This window comes from Ischnura elegans, chromosome 5 (assembly GCF_921293095.1).
Source record: "Ischnura elegans chromosome 5, ioIscEleg1.1, whole genome shotgun sequence".
Classification (NCBI taxonomy): domain Eukaryota; kingdom Metazoa; phylum Arthropoda; class Insecta; order Odonata; family Coenagrionidae; genus Ischnura; species Ischnura elegans.
In genome coordinates, this window is record NC_060250.1 from 31,954,824 (window position 1) to 31,978,643 (window position 23,820).

A 23,820-nucleotide genomic window follows, 5' to 3' on the forward strand; every position below is an offset into this window, starting at 1 on the left:
TCGTCCTTTTTCTATTACCTGTTCCTATCCCTTTCTTTCCTTACCTGTGAATTTATTTGTATATATACATATATATATTAAGTTAATAGCCCTCAATGAGCAAGAATTTCAATAAACTTGAAAAATTATAACTAAATAACCACATAAATTTGAAAAGAAAATGGTTTTAAAAATAAGTTTATTATCTAATTAATAATTTATCATGGAGATGTGGCATTTTTTAGTGTACCCCCCCCAAAATTTCTGGTACCCCACCCAGAAATTCCTCTGAATTCCTCCGAACTTATCCGCAGAACAGAACAAGGTTTTTCGTGCGAAGGATTTTCGCGCAAAGGCCCTTTTACTCAAAGGCTCAGAGACTCTTTAAGTCTCGGAAACTCTTGTCTCCGAAACTCTGCCTCCGGAAATTCTGCCTCCAGAAATCAGCCTCCGAAACCAACGGTTCGAACCAGCCATACCTGGAGAGCAAGACTTTTATAGGTAGTATGGCGGAGGAATACCTACTCCTTGGTAATCAAGGGGAAATGGGTGCTGAGGCACAAGTATGCAGTTTGGAGTGAGAAGTACTACCTAAGTCCTATCACAATTCTCTCTACCTCCAACACCTCACCCTAATGTCTCTCCCCTCCATGAATTCCAATGAATTTCCCAGTGATGTCTCTGACCCAGAAGATTGAGGGGAAAATTCCGGCCTGCACGCTGTTCCCCCCTCCTTCCCAGCTGGGATGACAGACACGTTTGGCAGAGGCACTTTAGGGCAGATTCGCAGCTGATTGAACATCGCCCTTTTTACCCCTCCACTCCTTGGCAAAATCCCTCCCCTCCACCCTGACATGTCTCGGAGTACGCAAGGCCTCTTTTGCTCGGGTGCTCGTAGTGGACAGATGGCGTGACTGACATGGGTGATTTTAGCAAAATTATACAGCTTGTGCTTAGTTTGGTAATGTTCCCTATGGGATCATTGGTCGATCATATGACTCTTCTAAAATGCTTAAAAAACTTAAACTCACAACTTAAAAATTTCCCGGTGCAAAATCTCCAGTTTGGGCCCCCCCAATATTTTTTGTAAGTCAGCATCCCTGCTTGAGTTGCTGTAATGCACCAAACCACCCTACAGAACTACTGTATCCTGTGTAGAGGATTATAATTATGCACCTGAACCCTCAATCGATGTCAAGACTCTTATTACCTCCATTAGAGACAGCAAGAAGCCTCTCTGAAGGTACCACAAAGGCAAGGGCTGATCTTGGATTTTTTTATAGGTCTGATAGGCAAACGGTCTTCTGATATTTGAGATTAAGAACAGCAAACAACAATTACAGTACAAAATATACTCTTCATAATACTCCGTAACACAAAACAAAACTAAATTAATGAAGATGGGACCATATTAAAAATCTTGTCTATTTTTTAAGTGTCTGGGGGGGCACGTGCCCCGATCATTAGCACAATGAGGAGAGAGTGGAGAGAAACTCAGCAACAATTTGCAAAAATGGATGTTAAGTAGTAAAACTTTTTTAAAAGTATGACGGAAATTAAAAATTGACTCTCTCTGCAATTTAAATAAAAATTAATAAAAAAATCCATGAGAATGTAATTTTTATTATACCAAATTTTGCTTATGTCAAAATTAAGAGGTCAAAACTTCTGTTTACAGTTAAATCATTTATCTCAAAATTTCTGTGGTTACAGTCAAAACCTTCAGCATATCGAGAAATAGGAAACTTCTGTACATCAAAAGTGAAATATCCTTCCTAATACATGTATGAACCTATCAAAAGTGTCTTCCCCCTCATTGTACTGAAAAGCTTTCCAAGTATTCTACAGGCACTGAAAACCCATATGCATTACTAGTTATGATTTTGCTAAAGCTTTTCCCTTATTTCTGACACCAAAACAGTTTTCCAAACTTTAAAAAATTCCCATAAAACTGGACAGATGGGAATTATCTTTCACCAGCTTCCTCTTGTATTTTGCATTACATTCTGAATAAAATTTTAAAAATCATCAAAATGAATGTTTTGTACGGTAGCACTCAAGACAATTTTTTGAAGCATGTACTAAGAAAATACAGTTGCAGTCACTAGGATTTATTCATCTTAGATAGCCACATGCTATAGCATTAAATTAAAACTGTATTTGTGAGGGAATTATCAAATGCTGATTCAGAAAGTACATAAGTGACATCTGAAGCTATATCCTTCAAATTATGGATCCACCAGGAGTTTCACCTATGTGGAAGTTTACCCCAATTCATTTTCAGTTTCACACGCCTGATGTTTTGTTTTTCACCTCATAAGAAGACTAGGCATGGCTAAGTCATTGTCATCATCTTCCTCACAAAGGAAAATGATGCCGCAAAAATGGAAATACCAATTACATATTCTCTTTAATACCAGCCAGTCTAGCCTATTTTAGCACACCTAGCTTGAAATGCGTGAAGTGTGTGCACAAATATAGATAGAAGCTCCAAACCTAATAACAGAGACTAAATTATGCACAAATACTTAAAAAAATATATATGCATTACTTACCGTAATGGAATACTCTAAATTAGTTTTAAAAACACGAGGAACAAGTAAATGTTAAATTAACAAGTATAAAACATTTTTCTGGCTACTTAATCATTCTAATAAACAGTCAATTATTATCAACGGTTACTGGAGCTTGGTACATAATGGGAATATGTACAAATTTTTCAGTACCTATGAATTACAGGTAAATTGATACATAACACTGAGTGCGTAAGGATCATATGGTGCAAAGAGTTAACAGAATGGTACAATGCAAGGACTTTTTCATACATGCACATTTTAGCGAGGATAATGATTATTGAATAATTTCGAAGTACATGCAGCTAGCTGCAATCCAGGATAAACATAACATGGGTATCAAGGAGAAAAAAACATGGCATTTAACTTGAACCACTCAAATGTGCAGTGATGTAATAAAAATCCCTTCGGAAGTCTATCTATTAGAAACTGAAAAAAGTAGAGAAGGTGAAGTACTGCAAGAATATTTCATTGAGTCGAACTGTTTCAGGTTGTAATAATAATAAAATCCTACAAATTACTTTTAGTGTTGGCTATAATTGTTTTATTACTTATTTCTTTAGCAATCATATTCATTATACTCTGTACCCAAAATTAATTCATCTGCGATAATGGATGTGATGAAAATAGACTCAAACTTGAATCTCTCTAATTAATAAAAATAAGAACGGAAATGGGCAATTTAAATGAAAATCTATTCACTACAACCATAACGAATCTTAATTGCCATATTTTTGCTAAAGCTAACGAAGGCCATCCAAGCATGTGCCTAAACTCCGATTAACAGTTTGATAATGATCACTTCATCGCCTAATACGGTGAGTTCTTTTTTTTTAATTCTCTTTGAGGTGTTTTGGAAATGATATCCTCCTCAGATGCAGCTCTAGGGACAAGTTTCTTCTAAGGACCACAAAAAAAGAACAGTCAAGAATATGACATCAAAGGTGACACAATCCCCTCATGTATAGATGTAATCCCCTATTGCCTTATGTCACAGTCAGACTGACTCTCAGGCAGACTGGAAGAGCCTTGAATTGCCTCATACAAAATTAATAAAGAATAACCAATTCAACTCTCTGGCTGAAGCTGAGTGGTATCTAAACCTGGTAACTAAATCCACTTACTAAGACCACGACGATCACTAAAAAATTCAATATTATTTGAGACGCAATATGAAGAACCAGAAAAGAAGGTTATCATCTCTAAAATGCCTGGAAGGGAGTTTTTGAACTCAACATACAACTCACAGACCAATGAGATGATTCTCAGACAGCAAAACAGCAGGAAGACACTTCAAGGGACAACTTATGAAACAAATATCAATACGTGGTATCAAACAGATACATCACATGTTACCAGTTGGAATACATAAGAAACAGTTCTCTAGTTCACAAAAATGATGACTGTGAAATTTGAAAAATGCCGTCTTAACAAACTCTTAACTGACTTAACATAAGGTCAATTAGTAACATTAAATGTGGCATCTATTCCTTTCAACATCAGCATAAGCCATAACTGAATTGCAGAGATTATGATCAAACAAGGTCCACAGTTCCAGTGATAAGCTAACACTCCTCAAAAGACAGAACATATCCTTTACTAAAGCTAGAGTCCAAACACTGCAGCTCAACACAGAAATTAAAATTTATGTAAGATTAAAGTTTTTCCTGCAGAATAATATTTAACAGAATAGCATAATATTCAGGCAGAAATGAAACCAATAACCTGGTGCAGAGCCAGAGGAGAAGTCCTAAATTGATTTTTTTATATTTCTCCAAAAAAACTACTTTGTGGTCAATAAATAGGATAAAGAATTTTTGAAAAGGTATAATATTTTCCAATACATTCTACAAAAAAATAACAAACAAGAGTTTAAAATGCATCAAAAGAATGAATTTTTATTATACATACAACACTAAGCACTTCATATCATATCATAACAAAACATTAGTTGATAGGCAACTATCACCGAAAATATGTTGTCCATAAGTTTTATCATGCATACATAAATTGTTGGATGTTTAAATTCATATGAGAGCATATATATTTTAAACAAGCATGATTAACTCATACAGCTTGAAATATTTATGGTGATATTACCCTTAAAAAACACAAACTACTATAATTTTGAGCCATCTTAATAAGGTTATAATGTCCATATTGTAGGAGAACTGATGCACACAAAACAAAATTGGATTCAAGCAATGATTCATGATCGAATAATCCAAAGAATATGCATTTGGCAGTGAGACAAGTGAGAGAGGAATAACATTCCATTAATGTAATGATGAATTATTAAGTTGAAGGCATGCACCACATATTCCATCAGTGGTACACAGAGGCATGCAGAAGAAGTTCAGCTAATTTTATGAGGTTAATCTATACAACAAGATCGTAAATCTCACCTGCAGAAATGAATATTAAGTTTTCAGAGAAAGAAATGTTGGAAATAATTCGATATGTAAAATATTTTCTTCTGAAATGTCTGCTAAGGAGCTGAAATAAAACCTGCATGCCACTGCGAAACAAATGCTCAATTCAAGAATGGATGTTGCACCTGAATGAAAAAGGAAATAATAATGACCTTTACTGGTTGAACTTAACAGTGCATCAATGTATTTACATTCATAACTTGATGTTCCATACATTTTGCAAACAAGAAATCTTACATTACGAATGTCACAATTCAGGAGCACTGGGAAATACACTTGATATATTTGGTGATAATCTTTCATCATTATAGCAATTTTATATCTTTTAAACCCCACTTTGTTCAAAAATTCTCCATTATTACCATTTCAAGCACCAACATAAAAATTATTTCTTTTCATACAGCCGTCACTAATAGCAAAATGCTACCACATACAGAAAATTTTTGAAATAAAAAATTTTTCTACACAGCTGTGAAAATAAAAATCATACAAATCCTTTCCATGTAGCCATTACATCATTCTACTCCTTCAAGTCAAATAATAATTTACTCACTCCCCTTAACTTGTTTAAATGGTCCCCATAAATTATGCAACGTGAAAAATTAATCTGAATTACCTCTGGAAAGATGAACCATTTTATTCAAAACCGTCTCAAATACTCCAAGAAAAATAACAGCACAAAAATCTATTGCAATATGTAGAACATGGGTCAATAAACCCTCATTTAAAACTGCCAGAAGATAATTCAATGCAATACTAGTCACTCAGTTGGACATTAGAGATATGGAAACCTGGTGAAATTAAATTTTTATCATATGAATAGCATAAGATCACTAACAGTTTCGGGTACATGCACATACTTTTTGAAAATAACACATTATAGAATATATATGAATGTATGTATATATATATTTATTTATTTATATATTTATATGTGATAGTTACTCTCTCCATGTGGCTTTGAGAAAAACGTCACGAGGACCATAAACTCTTAGCAGTCATTAAACCCCCTACGTCTATTCCATTCCTATGCAAGGATTTTCAAAATACTCTCATCATAAACTTCCACAATAATGGACATGCCAACCATAGAAAAGAAACAAAAATTGGGAAATACATTTAACCAGGAGCAAGAGCCTATGTTTCACAGAAATTTTATAAGGAGCATTTTCTACCTTCATGAGATGCAATCATTGTCCACAAAAAGAATGGAACACTAGCATCAATATCCCACTTTTGAGGTCATGGAAGTCATTGGATTCCAGATAGTTGATCAACTGGCACTATAAAGGATTTCTTTAGGTTCAGAGGTGAAACAAAACACAAACTTTGAGAACTAAGATAAATCTACTCTTCAAATTTTCAAAAATGTCATCTAAAATGAGGGCATCTTTTTTCATTTGTTCTCTAGATCTAATATATTCCCAAGAAAGTTTATTGCTTTTACAATGGCAAAGTCTTTACCATGAACCTATCACACAAAAAAACTATTTCACAGGTGCAATGATAAATACAGAAAATAGTGTAACAGTGACAAAAATGTTCCCAACATTAAATCATCAAAGTACATGACTCAATTCAATGAAGTAATTACCATATAGCCATGCATTTCATTCGATAAAAATGCAAAAACCAATAGTGACTGACATAATAATGTAATTTAGTTACTTCACACATTCTTTAGCAAGGCTAATTGAGGATTTGCACGTAAAAACATGGAAAAATGGAGTCATTTAAGTTCCATTAAATTAATGCTCTCCACAATAGGATGGCCACCTGCATATTTCAACAGCATATTATTTTAAAGGTACTCATCAGGCCATATTTATACGACAGCCTAATAACATTTTTGTTGTTGCAAGTATAACTAGCAGCTCATTTTTCTCCAAAACGATAGAAAATTAGCTGCTGGAGTTATAGTCTGTAAAAATTATGCTGGTGTACTTTTTAGAAAGAATACCATACTAAAGGAGGAATATATATCATTGGCTATCCACTATCAAAATATTAATATTATGCCACATAGGTCACTCCATAAGATCATATTTAAACATTGTAGTCACAAGAAACACAATTATGATTAGAATGAATGCTAAGTATCATTAAGGTTTTCCCCAAAATAAAAATATGTTAAGTTTATAAAACTTCTATCCTCAAATAACTGTCAAGCAATATTAATAGTATGAGCACCATTACACTTGAACCATTACGTTGGAAAGTAATAGTACAATTACGTGCATAACACTGAAACACTTAATTTTCAAATATTTACAATGAGTCACAATTCAATAATATTCTACGATACTAACATAAATATGGATATCTCAACCAATTGACACTAATATTCACTCCTTTGTTATAGATATATACCCAATGAAGTACACACAACACACCATTACCGTAGATAATGCAGCTGCAGCAAGTTTCTAGTTAAGTTAAAAGTAAATCCATATCCACATGCTGAATGGATCAAAAGTTAGGGTTAAGACTGCTGCTTTCACCTATCCATACTGGTGACTGTGGGAGAGAAGTAAAAAAACCATACATCCCTTAAACAGTCAACAGGATGGAACATGAAAATTTTCACTATAACAATGAATGTCTTTAAAACAATAATTCCTCATTATTTTGCCAAAAAGCTTGGAGGATCATATTTATGAAGTATAGCTTATGTTTGATTACAAATACCCAAATAGATAACATTGTTGCTTCTAAAATCCATTTGATAACATCAACATGGATCTAGAAAAGGTATTATATGGGCTTACGTTAAAATTTAATCAGAATTAGTACCTTCCCTTAATATACTTCCTTTAGCAACAGTAAAAGAATATCCAAAAACATCTGCCTAACCAAGGTTGGAGAAATAATTGTACTAGACATTCTCAAAGTTAATGGCTTAAGAAAACTCTTGATAAGCCATTGCCATTTTTCTTAAAAACTTCCAACAGTTCAGGATGAAACATGATTAATATCAAAGTGATTCTTCAACAATGATAAGTACAGATGAAACCAAAGTCTCATTTGATTTTGCAAAACTAGACCAAACTATTGCCTTAGCTAATGACATAATCACCACCTTCAACTTCTTAGGGACTAAAACTTCATTTTTAGAAAAGTGTCACTGAAATAGCAGCAGTTGGACTGTTGACTAAATGTGAAAGGTAAGTCTTTCCTGCTTCCAATTCTAAATTAATCACCATGTTTGAATAAACACATTATCACCAAAAAGATATCAATTCATTCTATACTTCTTATTCACATAATATCAAAACTTACATTAAGATTTAAATGGCTAAACTTGAATACCTATGTCTGGCATTTATATACTCTAGCCAAAAAGGCTAATGCACAATAGGTCTGTGTGCTCCTCAGAAACACATCAAAGGAACTCGAAACAATCAAATAAAAATATAGATAAAATAAACAGCTATGTATATGCTATCCAGCAGCTTGTTAACAAAAATAACTAAAACAAAAATCTACGTCAATAGCATATTTTCAATGACTAGTGGAAAATGTATGCTGAAATCTCAAATAATGAACTAATCATAGTTGCTTTTGATAACAATGTTATATTATAAAATTGTGTGAATATTTTTATTGATATTTGCAAGCAACAGTTATGATTCAAAGAAGTAATGATATTTAGGAGCATTCCTTCCAATAAAAGAATCATATGGTATTTAGAAAATCTTGAGTCTCATATAAATTACTCTTTTACATAGGTACGCAAAAAATAGTCTTTTCAACAGCCATTTATTTAAAAATTATAAAATTACTACTGCTTTAAACCAGTTTTCTCTTCAGGAATAAAATAAAATTTCAACAAAATAAATAATAATACAACAGGTGGTAAATAAAAACTAAAAGGTGTACATTGCTAAATAAAATCTCAAATCGAGTTAAATAAAACACTCCATGTAATGGAAATAAATCTCAAACAAAAAAGCTAACATTTAACAAAGTCTGTTCACCAAACTAAACTGGAATGCTGATACACCCACCAAATTACTACCTCATGATTTTCGAACAGTTGATACTCTATTTACAATAACGATAATTCCCTGAAGTTTCATAACAGAGAAACATGTTCCAAAGCAATGTGAGTACATCACAATTACAACATGTAATTTGGGCACATAGGTCTCACCTAAAAAAAGAATAAAGGAAACATAGTCTGTCATGGAAGATGAGTATCACAAAATTCACATAGAACATTGTATTGTTCCCAAAAACTGAACACTCAGTATCATAAAGCCTTTCATGTCATACTCGGCCACTTAAAAGATATTAAAATGCCTTCATCTTCTCCCATGCACAGCAACGGGTCATCAACATTCAAGCCTGGTACAGTTACACCACACATCTACGTCCGGCTTCAGCCTGGCGGAACTGGCAAATTCCACCACTACACTGTTTTGAGATCATATGCGAGCAGCCACACATAGCACCATTGGACAGCCAAGTGCCCTCATAAGGCAAAAGACCCTCCATGCCAAATGCAGACTTCTTGGAATAGTTTATTTAATATTTTTGCTTTTAACACTATGCCAGGTTGCCTGATTGACCCATTCCATAATGATGATACAATTAGAAGCAAAGCCCAGACTGCCCACTGCGACCTGTCCCAAGAGGCATTTATACTGAAATTTACTCACTGGTTAATGCATGCCCCATAACTTCTATCAAACACTGGTAATATATTCTTTTTTGAGGTTTGGGAAGTGTATATATATACCGTAGTTCCCATAAAAGAAATATTAATCCAGAAATTTCTACTGTTGTACAAGCTCAGGCAAATATAACAGAGAATGGAGGCTATGCCAAACCCCTAGTATTTGCTACACAAATTTACCTGCCAAATCCAACAACAAAGACATACACTTTCACCCACTTTGAAATGATAAAAACACACGTACACAAATGACACCCACTTAGCCACAATCTGTCCCCCCAATCCCAAACTTCCTGCAACCCTTCCAACAAACACATACAGCACCAACTGAGCCACAAGAACAATGCAAAAGACATCTCAAGGAAATGCGGCCTAGCTTCACAAGATGCATCCAAGGCCTGATGCAAGCATTGTGCACCTTGACTAAGCATTTCAGCCGAGACTTCCCGAAATGGCACTGCTTTCTGTAAATCTGCATGCTTCACCCACTGTTTAGTATCCAACGACCAATGAGGCATTGAACGTGCATCAGCTGTTATGGCAGATCTACAGGAGTGAGCTTTGCCCACTGGTGGTGAGATGGAAGCCGCTGGAAGTTCTATCAGGATGAGGTCTGGTGTTCTAACATCCACTGAACCTCCTCCAAGAGCCAGCAATCAGTCCAATACATCTCCAGGATGGTCAGGAGACGAAAAGTGTCCTCTTACCTCAAGATGGAGAGCAAGGTCTAGAACGAGATGCTGTAAGGCTGGGTGCTCTAAGAGGTCAAGATCTGGTAAAGGTGGCTGACACCTCGGCCAATATTGTCGACCCTGTGAACAATCGATGAAAAATGATCATCACAAGATTACAAAATGATTTAAAAAATCTACACTATATTCACATGAAACGGCAAAACTAAATGTTATTGCCCCACCAAACTACGCTGAAGATTTATGCGTTCCAGGAATTGTTTCAAGAAAGCAATGTTGCTGGGCATGTATTTCGGAGCAACTTCTGGATTGAGTCTGTATTTCCACAAGTCAGCATAAATAAATTGTATAAACTGATTATCTCTATCGCCTCAGGCTCAACTTTGTGGAAGTTCATTTTATCGTCAACGAAATGGAAAACTTTTGTTGTGTTTCACCAATTTATTTTTAAATGCGACTAGTTTCAATGCACGGGCGTCATCCAAAGGTATCCAAGGAAGACCCCACTGCATCAAAACAAGTCGTATCTAAAAATGAACTGGTGGAATAAAACAAAGTTTTTATTTTAATTAGCTATGCAATAACCTAATTCAAACATGGGGAGCTGATGCAATTTTATACACTAGAGCCTCACTTATGAAACTTTACGCGCAGAACCAAAAACTGTTTCATAAGTGAGGAAGTTTCATATGAGAGGTTTCATGGTAAAGGAGCGTGAATCTCTTATCCACCAGGTCTTGTTTTTAGGATGCAATTACTCATTTGGAGGTAAGAAAATGAAGCCTAATAATCTTATTTACTTGCAAGCAACACCACAGATGACATGTTACCTTAAGAAAAACACAACTTAGCATTCCTGAACTATGTTTCCCATGGTTAAACCTCTTGGTTGAACTGTTAGCATTTCTGGCACCAAGCCAAAGGGCTGTTACACAGGAGAAATTTTAGAATGGTGATACTGAATGTTTGCAGAGAAGCCGATTTTCGAAAAAATTTGACTCTTTAACACCAGTTTTCAGGCGATTCATTTTATCACTTGTAGACAAACCAAGACTGGAGATTGAAGAAATGAGGCACCCAAGGTAAGCCATCTAAATTAACCCTATTGTTCGGGAGAAAAATTACACTAATGCATCAGGAAGGCTTTACACCCTGTGGGCAGGGGTTCAATTCCTAGTAGTGGCAGAAACTTAGAGAAGTTGTCCCTGCTTGAGTGTTGTGTGAAGGGCACTTCTAGTCACTCTGTTGGGCAGATGGGATGTTAAGCAGATGGGAACTGGCTAGTGCCAACACAGGGTTTCAGTCAACCCTTCCCTCCTTAGTCTTACCTCATGGCATAAATGACCTCAGCAGTGGGTTTCCTCCTCAAAATATCATTCAATAGATAATGCAGAACACACATAACTGGGATATCACGAAATTAAGATATTTCCGGTGTTTACATCACTTTTTGAAATGAGCAATTTAACTAACTGCACAACTGCTGTTACAACCGCGAATGATGAATGACCAAAAACAGCTTAAGAGCCTAGAAAAATCTCCCCTCCTTGAATGTCTGCTGATTAAAAAAGAATATTCAGATGAAATTTTAGCTAGAGTAGATTGAATCTACCGGGCAGTGCTTCTATATCGGCATCCTTCCACGAATGCAGCACCGGGACCTTCGACACACAAACCGCATGATTTATCCTCATGTAATGTTTTGCTTTCCAATTTCTGATAATAATACTTGAAAATTTTAATATTAAATTTGATCTAATGGTGCTCAGCCATTCCTGAGACAAAAGGAACTGTTTTCATGTTCATGTCTTGAATTTGAGTGTTTAGCTTTCGTTCTGTTAAAAATTAAAGCTTCCCACTAAGCAGAGTTAAGGTAATAGCTGTTCAAGGTCTAACCATGCACCAATCCACTGAGATACAAGTTGAGTCAATTATGATCGTCACACTGAGTAAGCAGCTTTTCCCTGGCTCCATTCGTCCCACAGATGCACTGGCGAATAGATATGGGGGGTGCATGTCCCCCCCCCCCAAGTGGGGCCATCCGCATTGCCGAAAATTGCTGAACCATATTTGTAACTTTTTTTATATCATAGGATGGCATTGTCTGGTATACGCATTTATCAATTTAAATACAGGCGGTCCTCGACTTTCGTACACTCGACTTTCGTACAATTCGCACTTTCGTACGTTCAAAATTGACACCTTTTACTTGACTTTCGTACGCTAAATTCGGACTTTCGGACGTTGGTCTGTAATTTTTTTTAAATTCCCGCGATGTTTATAGCGCATCCCAACATTCAATTGTTTCTAATGGCAGCATATGCGAACAAAACGAACGTATATAATGAAGGGAATTGTCGGTAGTAGACTCTAATCTAGGTGATTTATTTGGGAGAGAGACTGCCCGCAATAAGCTCCTTTATCGAGAGAATAAGAAAGCCTTCATTGAAGATATTTTTCAAAAGAAGTTGACTAGACATCATCAAATAGCTTTCAATAAAACTAGTAAGATCGTCTTTTTAATTGTGTTTTTTTTCGTTTGAGTGCTGTTTAATTCATGTACACCTTCAGAAACGATATTGCACGAAATATCAGCCGAATTCCGTTGTCTTTTGTCTTTTTTGAATAACCTGTGAAATAAACGCGATCACGAATTTCACCTGCCGAATGTCGAATTTTGGTGTAAAAATTAAAAGGTATCCAGAGTGCGGGTTCGACAACTACAAATTGTTATGCTTCTTGATATGTCTTTTTATTTATAGTGGACGTAATAAGTGGAATGTCAACTTAAATGCCAAGAGGAAGTTTCACTCGATAGCCAACGGAGTTCTTGTTTTTTTAAACTTTTATTTGCATTTTCAGCGTATTTTTGACTGAAATTAGATGATTTGATGAGTTTTATTGACGTATTATTAAAATTAATTCCATTGACGTAAAATCCGCGAAAAAAAGGTTTTAGTACGTATATTCCGCTCTTTTGGAACGTAACCCCTAATTAGTATGGAAGTCAATGGTTCGACTTTCGTACAAGTTTTCAGGAACGCATTGTGTACGAAAGTCGGGGACCGCCTGTAAAACCTTCTTATACTTTGCATAAAACTTAAATATTTGTCAAAACAACAAAAGTAAAGGTAGCTCAAGGTATTGATTTTTTTCAGTCTCCTTTACTGCGCTGATGTGGGGTTAGCCCGCGGAATGAGACAATGCATGCTGATTTTACCATCATATTGAATCATCATCGACATACATGCATACTAGATATACGATTATCTTTTTTGAATGACCTTGGTAGCCAACATTTTGGTACAGGAGGATGTTCAACGGCTCATTTCGGCAATATTTCGCTGGAGCGACAGAAAACATAGCATTGGCAAAAATTTTCTGCTAGAGATAGATATTTCCTAGTTCATAACTCTGGATTAATGATCATCTACTATAATGACAATTAATATCAAATAAACAGCATCGCTAATTATTATAACTTCTCATTATTTATTGGTATCTCTCTGTGTAATGTGCACACAATATGTCCGCTCGTGTGACTAAAATCGGCACGTCTACCGCAATCTTCTTAGAGAACAGTTCTCTGTCACGTCATATAAGTGAGGTATTTTATGCCATGAGACTGGAAAAATACGTTTTGTAACCAAAGTCGTCATACAAGTGAAAAGTTTCTTAACAGAAGTTGGAAATACATGGGTTCATATGGGGTTATTCATGGGACCAAAAAAAGATTGGGGTATAAGTGAGGTCATCATATAACTGAGGTTTCACATCGTTAGCATCGGGTTAACATCGTATGACTGATATATCACGAAGGTTCTTCTACACTGTATCCTTTGGTTCCTGAAACACTGTGGTTCGTTTAAAAATTATGTACTGTCACATCATCATATGATAAACTCTTTTCATACTTTTCACATTAAAAAATATATTTACATTTACAAAGTACATTTTTTAGAATGCACTGTTTGACAAACTTTACTTTGCTAACACATTTTGAAAATTAAAAATGTAGAAGTAAATAAACTTAGCATGTTCAATGACAATTTAAAAAACAGAAATAAACAAATGTACCTTAAATGACCGATGAAGATGGAGCACCACATCACAGAAAACATAGCGCAAAATTAAGAGACGTAGGAAATCATCGCCAAAGAACTGTAGGAATCCTGGCTCTGTAAGAAACAATTTTGAAATACATTAAACATATATTCATCACAATTCGACCATATTATGTTAAACATATATATTTTATATACACATATATATATAATATATATATAAACATATATATAATATATACACATATATATTTTCATATTATGTTAAAAAGTTGGAAATCCAAACCTGAATTGGCTAGTCATAATATGAAATCAGCATTGGTTTTTGTAATTTAAAGACGAAATACTGATCTACTCCTACAAAGCATTATTTATAATAATCCAATATGGGCTACAGTCAAATGTGTATGTGACAATATATTCCTTTTTACAAAATAAATTCTACCATAAGGGCAACTCAGAATGAGACAGACCATTCCATTTCTAATTACTTTCATGTACTGACACAAAACAATTGATCAAAACCAACAAATTACAAGCACCATCATGGGCTTAGTCAATGAGGCATCTGTGGCCCCCTATTTTTTATTATTCCCTTGGCAAAATAAAAAATAGGGCAAGGTTGGTTTGGCTTCACCAATCTTAATTCCACCTTCTCTTGAGCGTAGAACTGGATTTGGAACAAAGCCAAAAAGAATCAGTACGGAGATAATTTGTACACAAGGCAATTTCAACATTTTTCACTCACTGAGAACAAAGGCTTTTGAGTAAAGCCTGATATTATACCTTATTCACACACTTTAAATAAAAATAAAAGATTCGCACGTGAAAGGAAATATGGCAGGTATGAGATTTCAATTAAACGCCATCATCTGAATATCAAGAGCTAAGACAAACACATAATGCATCATGTTTGATTAATTGAATTTTTCACTACTGATATTGTTTCGCCATGTATCAAAAGCCTTTTGCAATTGATACATAGTTTGCTATCAATATAGATTCTCTAACAAGAACTGAACCAGAGTCAGTCAAGTAGTGGAATCAATCTGTCCTAAATTATAAGAAATGCATAAGAATGTAACATAGCTTTTTGTCAGCCAAAATGGCATGGCATTAAAAAAAAAGACATTCAAAATTACTCCTCATATTTTCAAAGTATCAAAAATAGAAGTAAGAGCTTACCAATTCTGCATCTCGTGAAGAGTCGACTAGCTTCAGTCACAAATCGATCTATGAAAGACTGACACCTTTCCCAATGATGGATTGGTACATTCATTATGTTGCAAATAAAACAAAAGGCTGTCAAAGGACTATGGAGAAATAATGTGAAAAGGCTTCCATTATGCTGGTGGTCTGAAATTAGAAAAATTATAAAGATATAATGTGTTTTAATGAAGTAAATTCAGTGGTTATCCTCGATTTGATTAACCCCAGTAACACAAAAAAATCCTATTACTTCAATATTCTCATCGACTCATTCTTATTTTTATCCTGTTGAAGAAGACTTCCATATGATGTAATTCAAATAATTATAAATGAAATTCTATCATAAGAAAATTAAATACACTTTGTACAAATTTAATTCAGATGTAAGAGAAAAATTCTATGCCATAAAACCAAAAATTCAAATTACAGAGAGTCATTTTTTAATGTTAGGAATAATTCACATGGAGCATCATATAAATTTTAACCCTTGGGCTGCGGGAGATCACTATTTTAGCCGCCAGCCAGTGCAGAAGAGACACCCTGTGCAGGAGGCACCCCATGCCACGAGGGCTGGTCTGGTGGAGTTAAACCCTTAGCTATCCTTATGGTGAGGGAAAGTGCCCAAAGGCAAGATATCCATGTAGCAATAAAAATTTTGGTAGATGCCACTGTCAGTGCCCAAAACTTATAAAAACGTATAAAAGCCTTTAAGATCATTGCCATTTCAAAAACACACAAAAAGACATAAGAATCTTAATTTCACATTTTTGAGGGATAGAAAATGTTCTAATCACCAAGTATGAATTCGATACTCTTTAAGCTGTAGATGCCACAGTCAGTGTCCAAAACTTATAAAAATGTACAAAAGCCTTTAAGCTCCAGGCCATTTCAAAAACACACAAAAATATATAAGAATCACAATTTCACATTTTTGAGAGGAAAGAAAATGTTCTAATCACAAAGCATGAATTTTATAGTTTTTAAGCTGTACCTGGATTAAGCCGTAAGTGTACCAAAAAAGAAACATGGCCAACGAAAAGTCATCATTATATTACTGGTGGTATTGAACATTACAACATCCCAAATTCCATTGCCCATTTACAACAGTAGGTTATGAGTAAAAAAGAAATTTATCAATTAAATCTGCAAGATTATAATTTCAATAATTTTAGTGAAAAGAGAAAATTACCTTGAAATGCAGGTGGAGTATCTTGAGGAGACATAAGAATGATAAGTGGTTGCCCAAAATAACGAGGAATGTGCTGGAACACAAAGCTATTATCTGAGTCCACAATGAAGAAAAACGGCTTCCTTGTGAATGCATAGAGATCCCCAGGATACAAGCTGAAAGATTATTCAGATACATGATACAGAATTCCTCATTAAAATGAAATGAAAAATACAAATTCCCACCAAAATTTTGAAAAAGGTCTTAATGGCAATATATATCACATGCAACCTGATGGGAAAAGTGTAATGTATGATAAATCATGCAAGATAAATAATTATGTACTGGAAAGTAAATTTTAAAAAAATATCACGAGCATATGCACATAATTAAAAATTTAAATGAAGGTGAGTTCTAAACTACAAGGTTTGTGGAACAATGAGTACTAAAAAAAAATAAAACATCAAGAATATGAAAACAGGCTAAAAAACTAATTCCTTATTATAAAGACAACACAAAGGTAACAAGTATTTCCCTGAGAATTAAAAACATAAAATGAAAACCACTAGAACAAGAGGTCAAGACGGAAAAATTCCTGTCAGTAAAAATGCAAATAAATCGGTCAACAAAAATATTTTTGTTGCTACTCAACAAAAATCACAAAATAATAATAATAATAATGAAATCACAAACTGTTGCAACAGATTATCGCTACAACAAAATATTAATACATACATATGTATGCACTATTCATACAACTTACCAAATAGCATAAAGGGAAATAAAATCCATCGAAAGTAATCAAAAATTTATCTTCATTTCATGTTCGATTCACAATTATCAAATGTAAGATGCAAACTTGGCACTGCACCATGCCTTCAAGAGAGAAATCTGACTAGAGAAGAACATCAACCTCAAGTACACAATAACATTCCAGGATTGTCAATCAAGAGCATGTCACTTTCAGACAGGAAAAAAACTTGTATAGTGAGAATGAATGCTTCGTAGACATCGAGGACATAAGATTTAGTGCATGGAGAATTCTACAAATACAATAAAGCCAACTGCTTGATTAAACAAAGTGGAAAAATATGCATAATATGGTGATAATAGAGGGAAAGAAGATAAAATCGTTTAAATTAAGAGATAAAACCAATTTTTAACCATCAAACCAGACTGAGGAAACAATTCAAAAAAATTTAAAGAGTGAAAATCAAAATGGCCATTCCTCATTGACAATCAAAAGATTCCTTCAGAAAATCAAACAAGGTGTCAAGATAATAAAAAGAATGGATTGGAATTCAATGGTTGGAGTTCTTAAAAATATTGGCGTGCTTTACAAATAAAATTTTCCTCAGTCTTTATAACTATCAAGTATAAGCAATTAAATCCGGATTCAACAGTGACAAAGAAAGAATATGGAAAACAATGACGCAAAGTTGTACCCAGTCTGCCTTCATTTTCAATGTTGAAATTGAGAAAGCCATCGATTAAATCTTAGTGGTGGCTTCAATAATGAAAAAAAGTATACTGTGATTTAACAATGACATGGCAGTGAAAGCAGTTACGTAGGTATTTGCATATCAAATGCAATACTTTCTAAGAATGTAAATACCAAGTTGATCAACAGAGTGAATAATGGTAGGTTGCTGATAAGGGTAGGAGAAGTCATGAAAGAATACCGAGGAGACAACTGGACAAACGAATCAGCCACAAGATGACACATTATGTTCTGATGAACACAACCAACAGGGAAGTGAATATCAATAACATCAAAGAAAGGCCTAGTATGATTATGTAGAACAAGTCATTAAAAAAAGAAAGAGAAAAGGAATATGACATCAAAATGAAAATACTAGCGATTAAGAGAATTAAGTGGAGAACTATGCCTAACTGATCACAGCATTGTTCATCTCCCCTGATAATGGAGTGAAGGATGAATTTAGGACAGATGAGAGGGAGAGGCGGAGAAAATCAAAATGGTGTCAAAATGAATTCATACGAGTATGGATGAGAACTGAGGAGTGTTGAGTTGAATGCATTGAAGATTATTTCCTCAGGTAGAAAAAAAAATTGTACGGGCAAAATGCAGCAAAACCTTTCTTCCAAGCAAAATGTAGCAATTTTGTGGATTTCAATAGAGCCACTGACAGCTATAGAGAATAGAAAAACCAGTAGGAAGAGAGGATGAAGAGAGTAGGTAAGGGAGGGTTTACAAGGTATGGAAGGGGGAGTAGGAAAATGCAGTGGGGGAGATAGGATAGGGGGTGGAGGCAGGCGTTAAGGGAATGACAAATGGATAATCTAACGGATTGGGAGTCTAAGAATTCAACATGGTAAATGACACAACTTTGTACCTTCCACACAGCTATACGACTGCCCTGCGTCAACGACTAAGCATCATTTTCAATAAGGAGAGCAAACTTATTGAAAATGATAAAAAGCTGTTGAAATCGATCGGGACAATTATAAAGGAAAGTACAAATTTAATTCACTTACCATGTAAGGAAATTCAATGTAGATTCACCTTCATCCAGAAATTTAAGATGAGGGGTGATAGATGCTGCATTGTATTTGATTTCAGAATTTATAACTGCATATAATAGATCCAATGTATGACAGTATAACCACTGAGTAGACCTATTGTTGCATGGGCAAATTTTATACAAATAAGGAAGGATAAATTTCCTCTACAGAAGTTTGCTGGCCCACAATAGGCCTTGATTATCTCCAGTTTATCCCCTGAGAAACAATTTAATGTGGGTCCTATATCTTTTTCCAAACATTATTGTCATGGCACAAAAACATCTTTTAATGTTCTTTCTGTAAATTAGGTTAAAATTAAAACCACAAGAAATCATTCCCTTTATCTACCCCGTAAGATTTATAAATCATTTAGGTAATTTTAATGAGGTTCCTTCTTGCCAGGCACTGTGCCCTACTGATAAATCAACTCTTGTGCCAAAAACAGGCCTTTTTTTCAATCTTGACGCAAAGAAATTGGGTAAATTTCCAAGAGTATATGTATTTGATTTCACCTATCCAGAGTAAAGTAAAAGTTTTTTTTATTGATTCTAGTGTTGCCTTCAAGCAATTATTTGTAGCTAAGAATTAAGCTTTCAAACTAGAGTTGCTTTAATATTAAAATAGACAGAGCTCCACAAGAAACTTTAGCTTCCACAGGTTCCATAACTGATAGGGAATTGGAACTGCAGGCATAGGGATTATAGTGTCTTAGAAGAGGGAAATAATGCAGTGTGTTTTTATTCCACACTATTTCATTAACACATGAATGATTTCAAAGTTTGCACATCATTATTCAGGGAGCAACTTCTCAAGGAAGGTTGGCCTCCTAGCATTGAACCCAGTTGTGTTTAAATAAATAGACTGAAATTAGACACGGACATTGTTTTGTCCATTATGCCATCATTCAATGAAGTAGAATCTGTAAATTTAATAAGATTTGGAGTGTGTATCTAAGCATTAAAGCAATCACATGATAATTTGGTCTTAGAATAGCAGTCCTGCCTCAGTTTTCCGTTGAAATTGCCTGGAGTGGCAAAGCAAACTTGCCACAGGGGGTGTAGCAACGAAACAGCCTGGGAGCCCTCCAAATGACAGGTGTGACATCAGAGTCACCCACCCCCTTTCAAAGACCATTTTTCACACTGTTGGAAATTAGACAACTTAGAGAATTTTTATCTTGAGAACGAAGTGTTACCTAGCCCTCAGATTCTTCCCATTGTGCAAGATTTGTCATTCTCAATTACCATTATTTTTTAAAAGAATTGGTAAGTTCCTCAATTATCCATATTTCACAATTGATCATGCAGCAAAGTTTAAGATAACAAGAGAGGAAAAAAATATAATCCAGGTGCATATAACCAATAAAAAAGTGGTTTACTTGGTCTGGTGAGTTCTCTTGAATTACATAAAAAGTCATAAAAAATAACGGCTATGTCAACACCCAATGGCAAACTAATTGCTGATAAAAACTATATTACAACTAGAATCAGGCTGAATGACCAATGCTAAAATACTATGAGCATTAAAATAATTTTCAGCAAAAATAATGAAAATGCGGGATTATTATAATTGATGTGTAGCATAAATTACGTGTAGGGAACCAAATCAATACATACGAACAAAAACTATGTACAGATTATGGACATAGCTATCCATTTAATGCAACATATACAATATCACAGCCAAAAAGCATACACGACTATGCATGCCCTATGGATTTTCATACTAACAAAATGCAGACTTAGCTCACCAATTCATTTCTTTCAGCTGACAACTTTTTTTATTCGAATGATCCAATTCCCTCTTGCTGCTTGTTACAACACCACCCAAATCATAACCCACTGTCAACAAACAGACAGATTATACGATACAATTAATACCATCACAATGTGATCCTTCAATCATTGAAGTTTCACTTGAAGTTTGAGTAATCACTTACCATCTTCAGGATGTTTGGTTGAAGAAAAGCAGCCATCAGCAGAAAGGTAGAGTAATAGAGCACCATTTGGTGGTAATTCCTTGAAACCTACAAAAGCAGAGATATAAATTGAAAATATTTTATGCAAATAGATTTGACATAACCTTTTCAATATTACATATTTATCATTATTTTGGGAAGAGAAAATGAAATATATTATAGAATAAATTTGGTTGCTTTCAGATGTTCTGTTACAACCATGTACTGTTCACAGGGTAGACCTGCAATTTCAAGTAGCAATGGGTTTTACTGGCTGCCTTTAGATGGATTGAACTACACCATCAATGGCTCAATGTCTTCATGGAGCCCATTTCAATTCAGTGAGTCAGTGCTCCAACAGGGTTCATACCGATTTTCCATTTCCCTGGTTTTCGCCTTTTTGTACACTGATTTTCAGTACATTTCTTTAATTTCCCTTACTTTATATCAATGACAAAGCAGTTAACACTTTCGCTGCTGGCCATTTTGATGAAAAATATCGCTGTGAGCGGCAGTGGTTTTTCTGCATAACCAAGTAGATATGTCTCTATGGATACCGTAAAAAATAATAATAAAAATCCTATGATTGTTTTAAACAAATAAAACGAAGGACGCACCGGTGCGTCTGCCGCTCACAGCATTGCCAAAGCTATGCAACCCGTGTCACATGCGTTATGCAACCCGCTACACAAATATTTTTATCTCCCTTAATTCTCATCTAACGTTCTTATTATTCGACTGATTTTGCAAATAAATAGATGTTTTGAAAATTTAGAGTATTCGAAAATGATAATTTTTTTAATGAAAATATAATTTTCTCGTAAAATAATTACGAACTCATAATTTACTCATAGTTTTGGGATAACTTTCAAGAATCATCCCGAAAAAAACACTAGAATGAAGAGCGCTATTTAAGTCAGCAATAAATATAAGATGTTAGAAAATATCCTAAAGCATAAAACCGCGTTTTACGGGCAACCTGGATCGTAAGTGCTGACATATTTCCTCACTCTATTTTTGGCTCATACTCGGCACTTCTTTCTTCCTTTTCTTTTCATTTCCAAATTATGTGGTGAGTGACCATGTTTAGGGGAACTCATTGAAGGCATTACCTCAGTTTGGACTTTTAGCAATGTTTATAGTATAGTTTATTAATTCATCGCGGTATTCTAACAAATGTACACGTTTCCCACTAAATCTTTGGTATAGAATGAAAGAATGAATCATTATTATCTGAATTAAGTATATTCTCAACTTTAGGTACCAACGGCGAGTTTTTGTTTCGTAAAGATAATATGACAACAATTGATCGGTCGTGTCTTTGCCTCCAAAATGTTTATTGTAATCGTCCACCATACTGGGCTTAGTTGAAACCATTCCCCGCCTGCCCGCAAAATCGTGTCCATACTCGGAGGAATTCATCTTCACATCTCTTCATTATCAGAATGACTGTAAAGTATGTTTTCTCTGTACAGCATGTTTTTGCAGACATTGGAAAAGGTTCACGCTGTCGTAAAAGTTATCCCTGTACACAGCGTGCCCCTTATTTTTTAAATTTGCCAACAATTTATGAGTGACTTTCTCTGCGTTCCATGCTCCTCCCACTTTTTTACACTCGGTGCCACAATATATCAAGCAATCCAAATCTAAACCGCGTGGTTCAGTGATCATGTACAATTTTATTTCATATTTGTGACGTTTGTAAGGAATGACTTGTTTTAATAGTAACTGTGGATAACGTCAACTCCATAGAACCATGGATTCGTCTAGACTCACAGCCCTTTCCACGTAGTACAATTCACTCATACTTGCATAGAATGTATCATGCAAGGGTCGTATATTGTAAAATGGATCACTGGGTAAGTGTTCGCATTCAACCACATTTCTATCTTAGTGCATAGCGCGCAATATTTGCAAAAGCTATCTCGAGACATGTATATGGAAAAAACAGGGAGATAATATATTTCAGATTTTTTCCAATAATATTATAATCTACTAAGAGAAATAAAACCCATCGGAAATAGAAGGTCAAAAAAGTTTCCAATTATCTTCGACTCAAGACTTATTCCAAGACAATATTCGAATTTGGAGAAGTATTATTTCGAACCACATATTCAGCATTGATATTCGTTTCTGTTGCAACTCAAAAAACATCATTGGCAATGAGTCTTAAGTCGTAAGGATTCCCGCTGGGAACATTTAATTTTTGTCCTGAGGTGCCAGTAAAAGGGATATCTGTTACTTGGAGTTCATCTTTGTACCATAAATCGAAGTTATTTGAGTGCTTTCGGAACAGTTTTGATGAAGAAGCATGGGCGTTTTCTTCCTGACTCTCTTTGGACGACTACTCTGGAATTCCTTCCTTGGATGCATTATCTTCCTTGCTGTCCATCTCCTCATCAAAAATATCCATAAACTCTTAATTAGTCTTTTTCTTCAAAATTCTCTAAGGATATTCATCTCTTTTTTCATCGCGTTCCCGCTGAACCAGACGTTGATGCCACTGGCTCCTCAGCCATCTAATGTAATGGGAAAAAATCAA

The 23,820-nt window shown here is 34.8% G+C and overlaps 1 protein-coding gene across 1 annotated transcript in view; it reads right to left on the reverse strand.

Moving 5' to 3' along the window:
* Positions 1-4,423: 4,423 nt before the first annotated feature.
* Positions 4,424-23,820, reverse strand: part of LOC124158656 (protein SCAI) — a 35,143-nt gene continuing 15,746 nt past the window's right edge. The window contains exons 10-15 of the mRNA XM_046533865.1: positions 21,261-21,347; positions 21,072-21,162; positions 16,817-16,971; positions 15,604-15,774; positions 14,432-14,532; positions 4,424-10,474 (exon numbers count right to left, since the gene is read on the reverse strand). Of these exons, the coding sequence (XP_046389821.1) occupies positions 10,319-10,474; positions 14,432-14,532; positions 15,604-15,774; positions 16,817-16,971; positions 21,072-21,162; positions 21,261-21,347 (761 nt within the window). The 3' untranslated portion in view covers positions 4,424-10,318. The remainder of the gene's footprint in view (positions 10,475-14,431; positions 14,533-15,603; positions 15,775-16,816; positions 16,972-21,071; positions 21,163-21,260; positions 21,348-23,820) is intronic.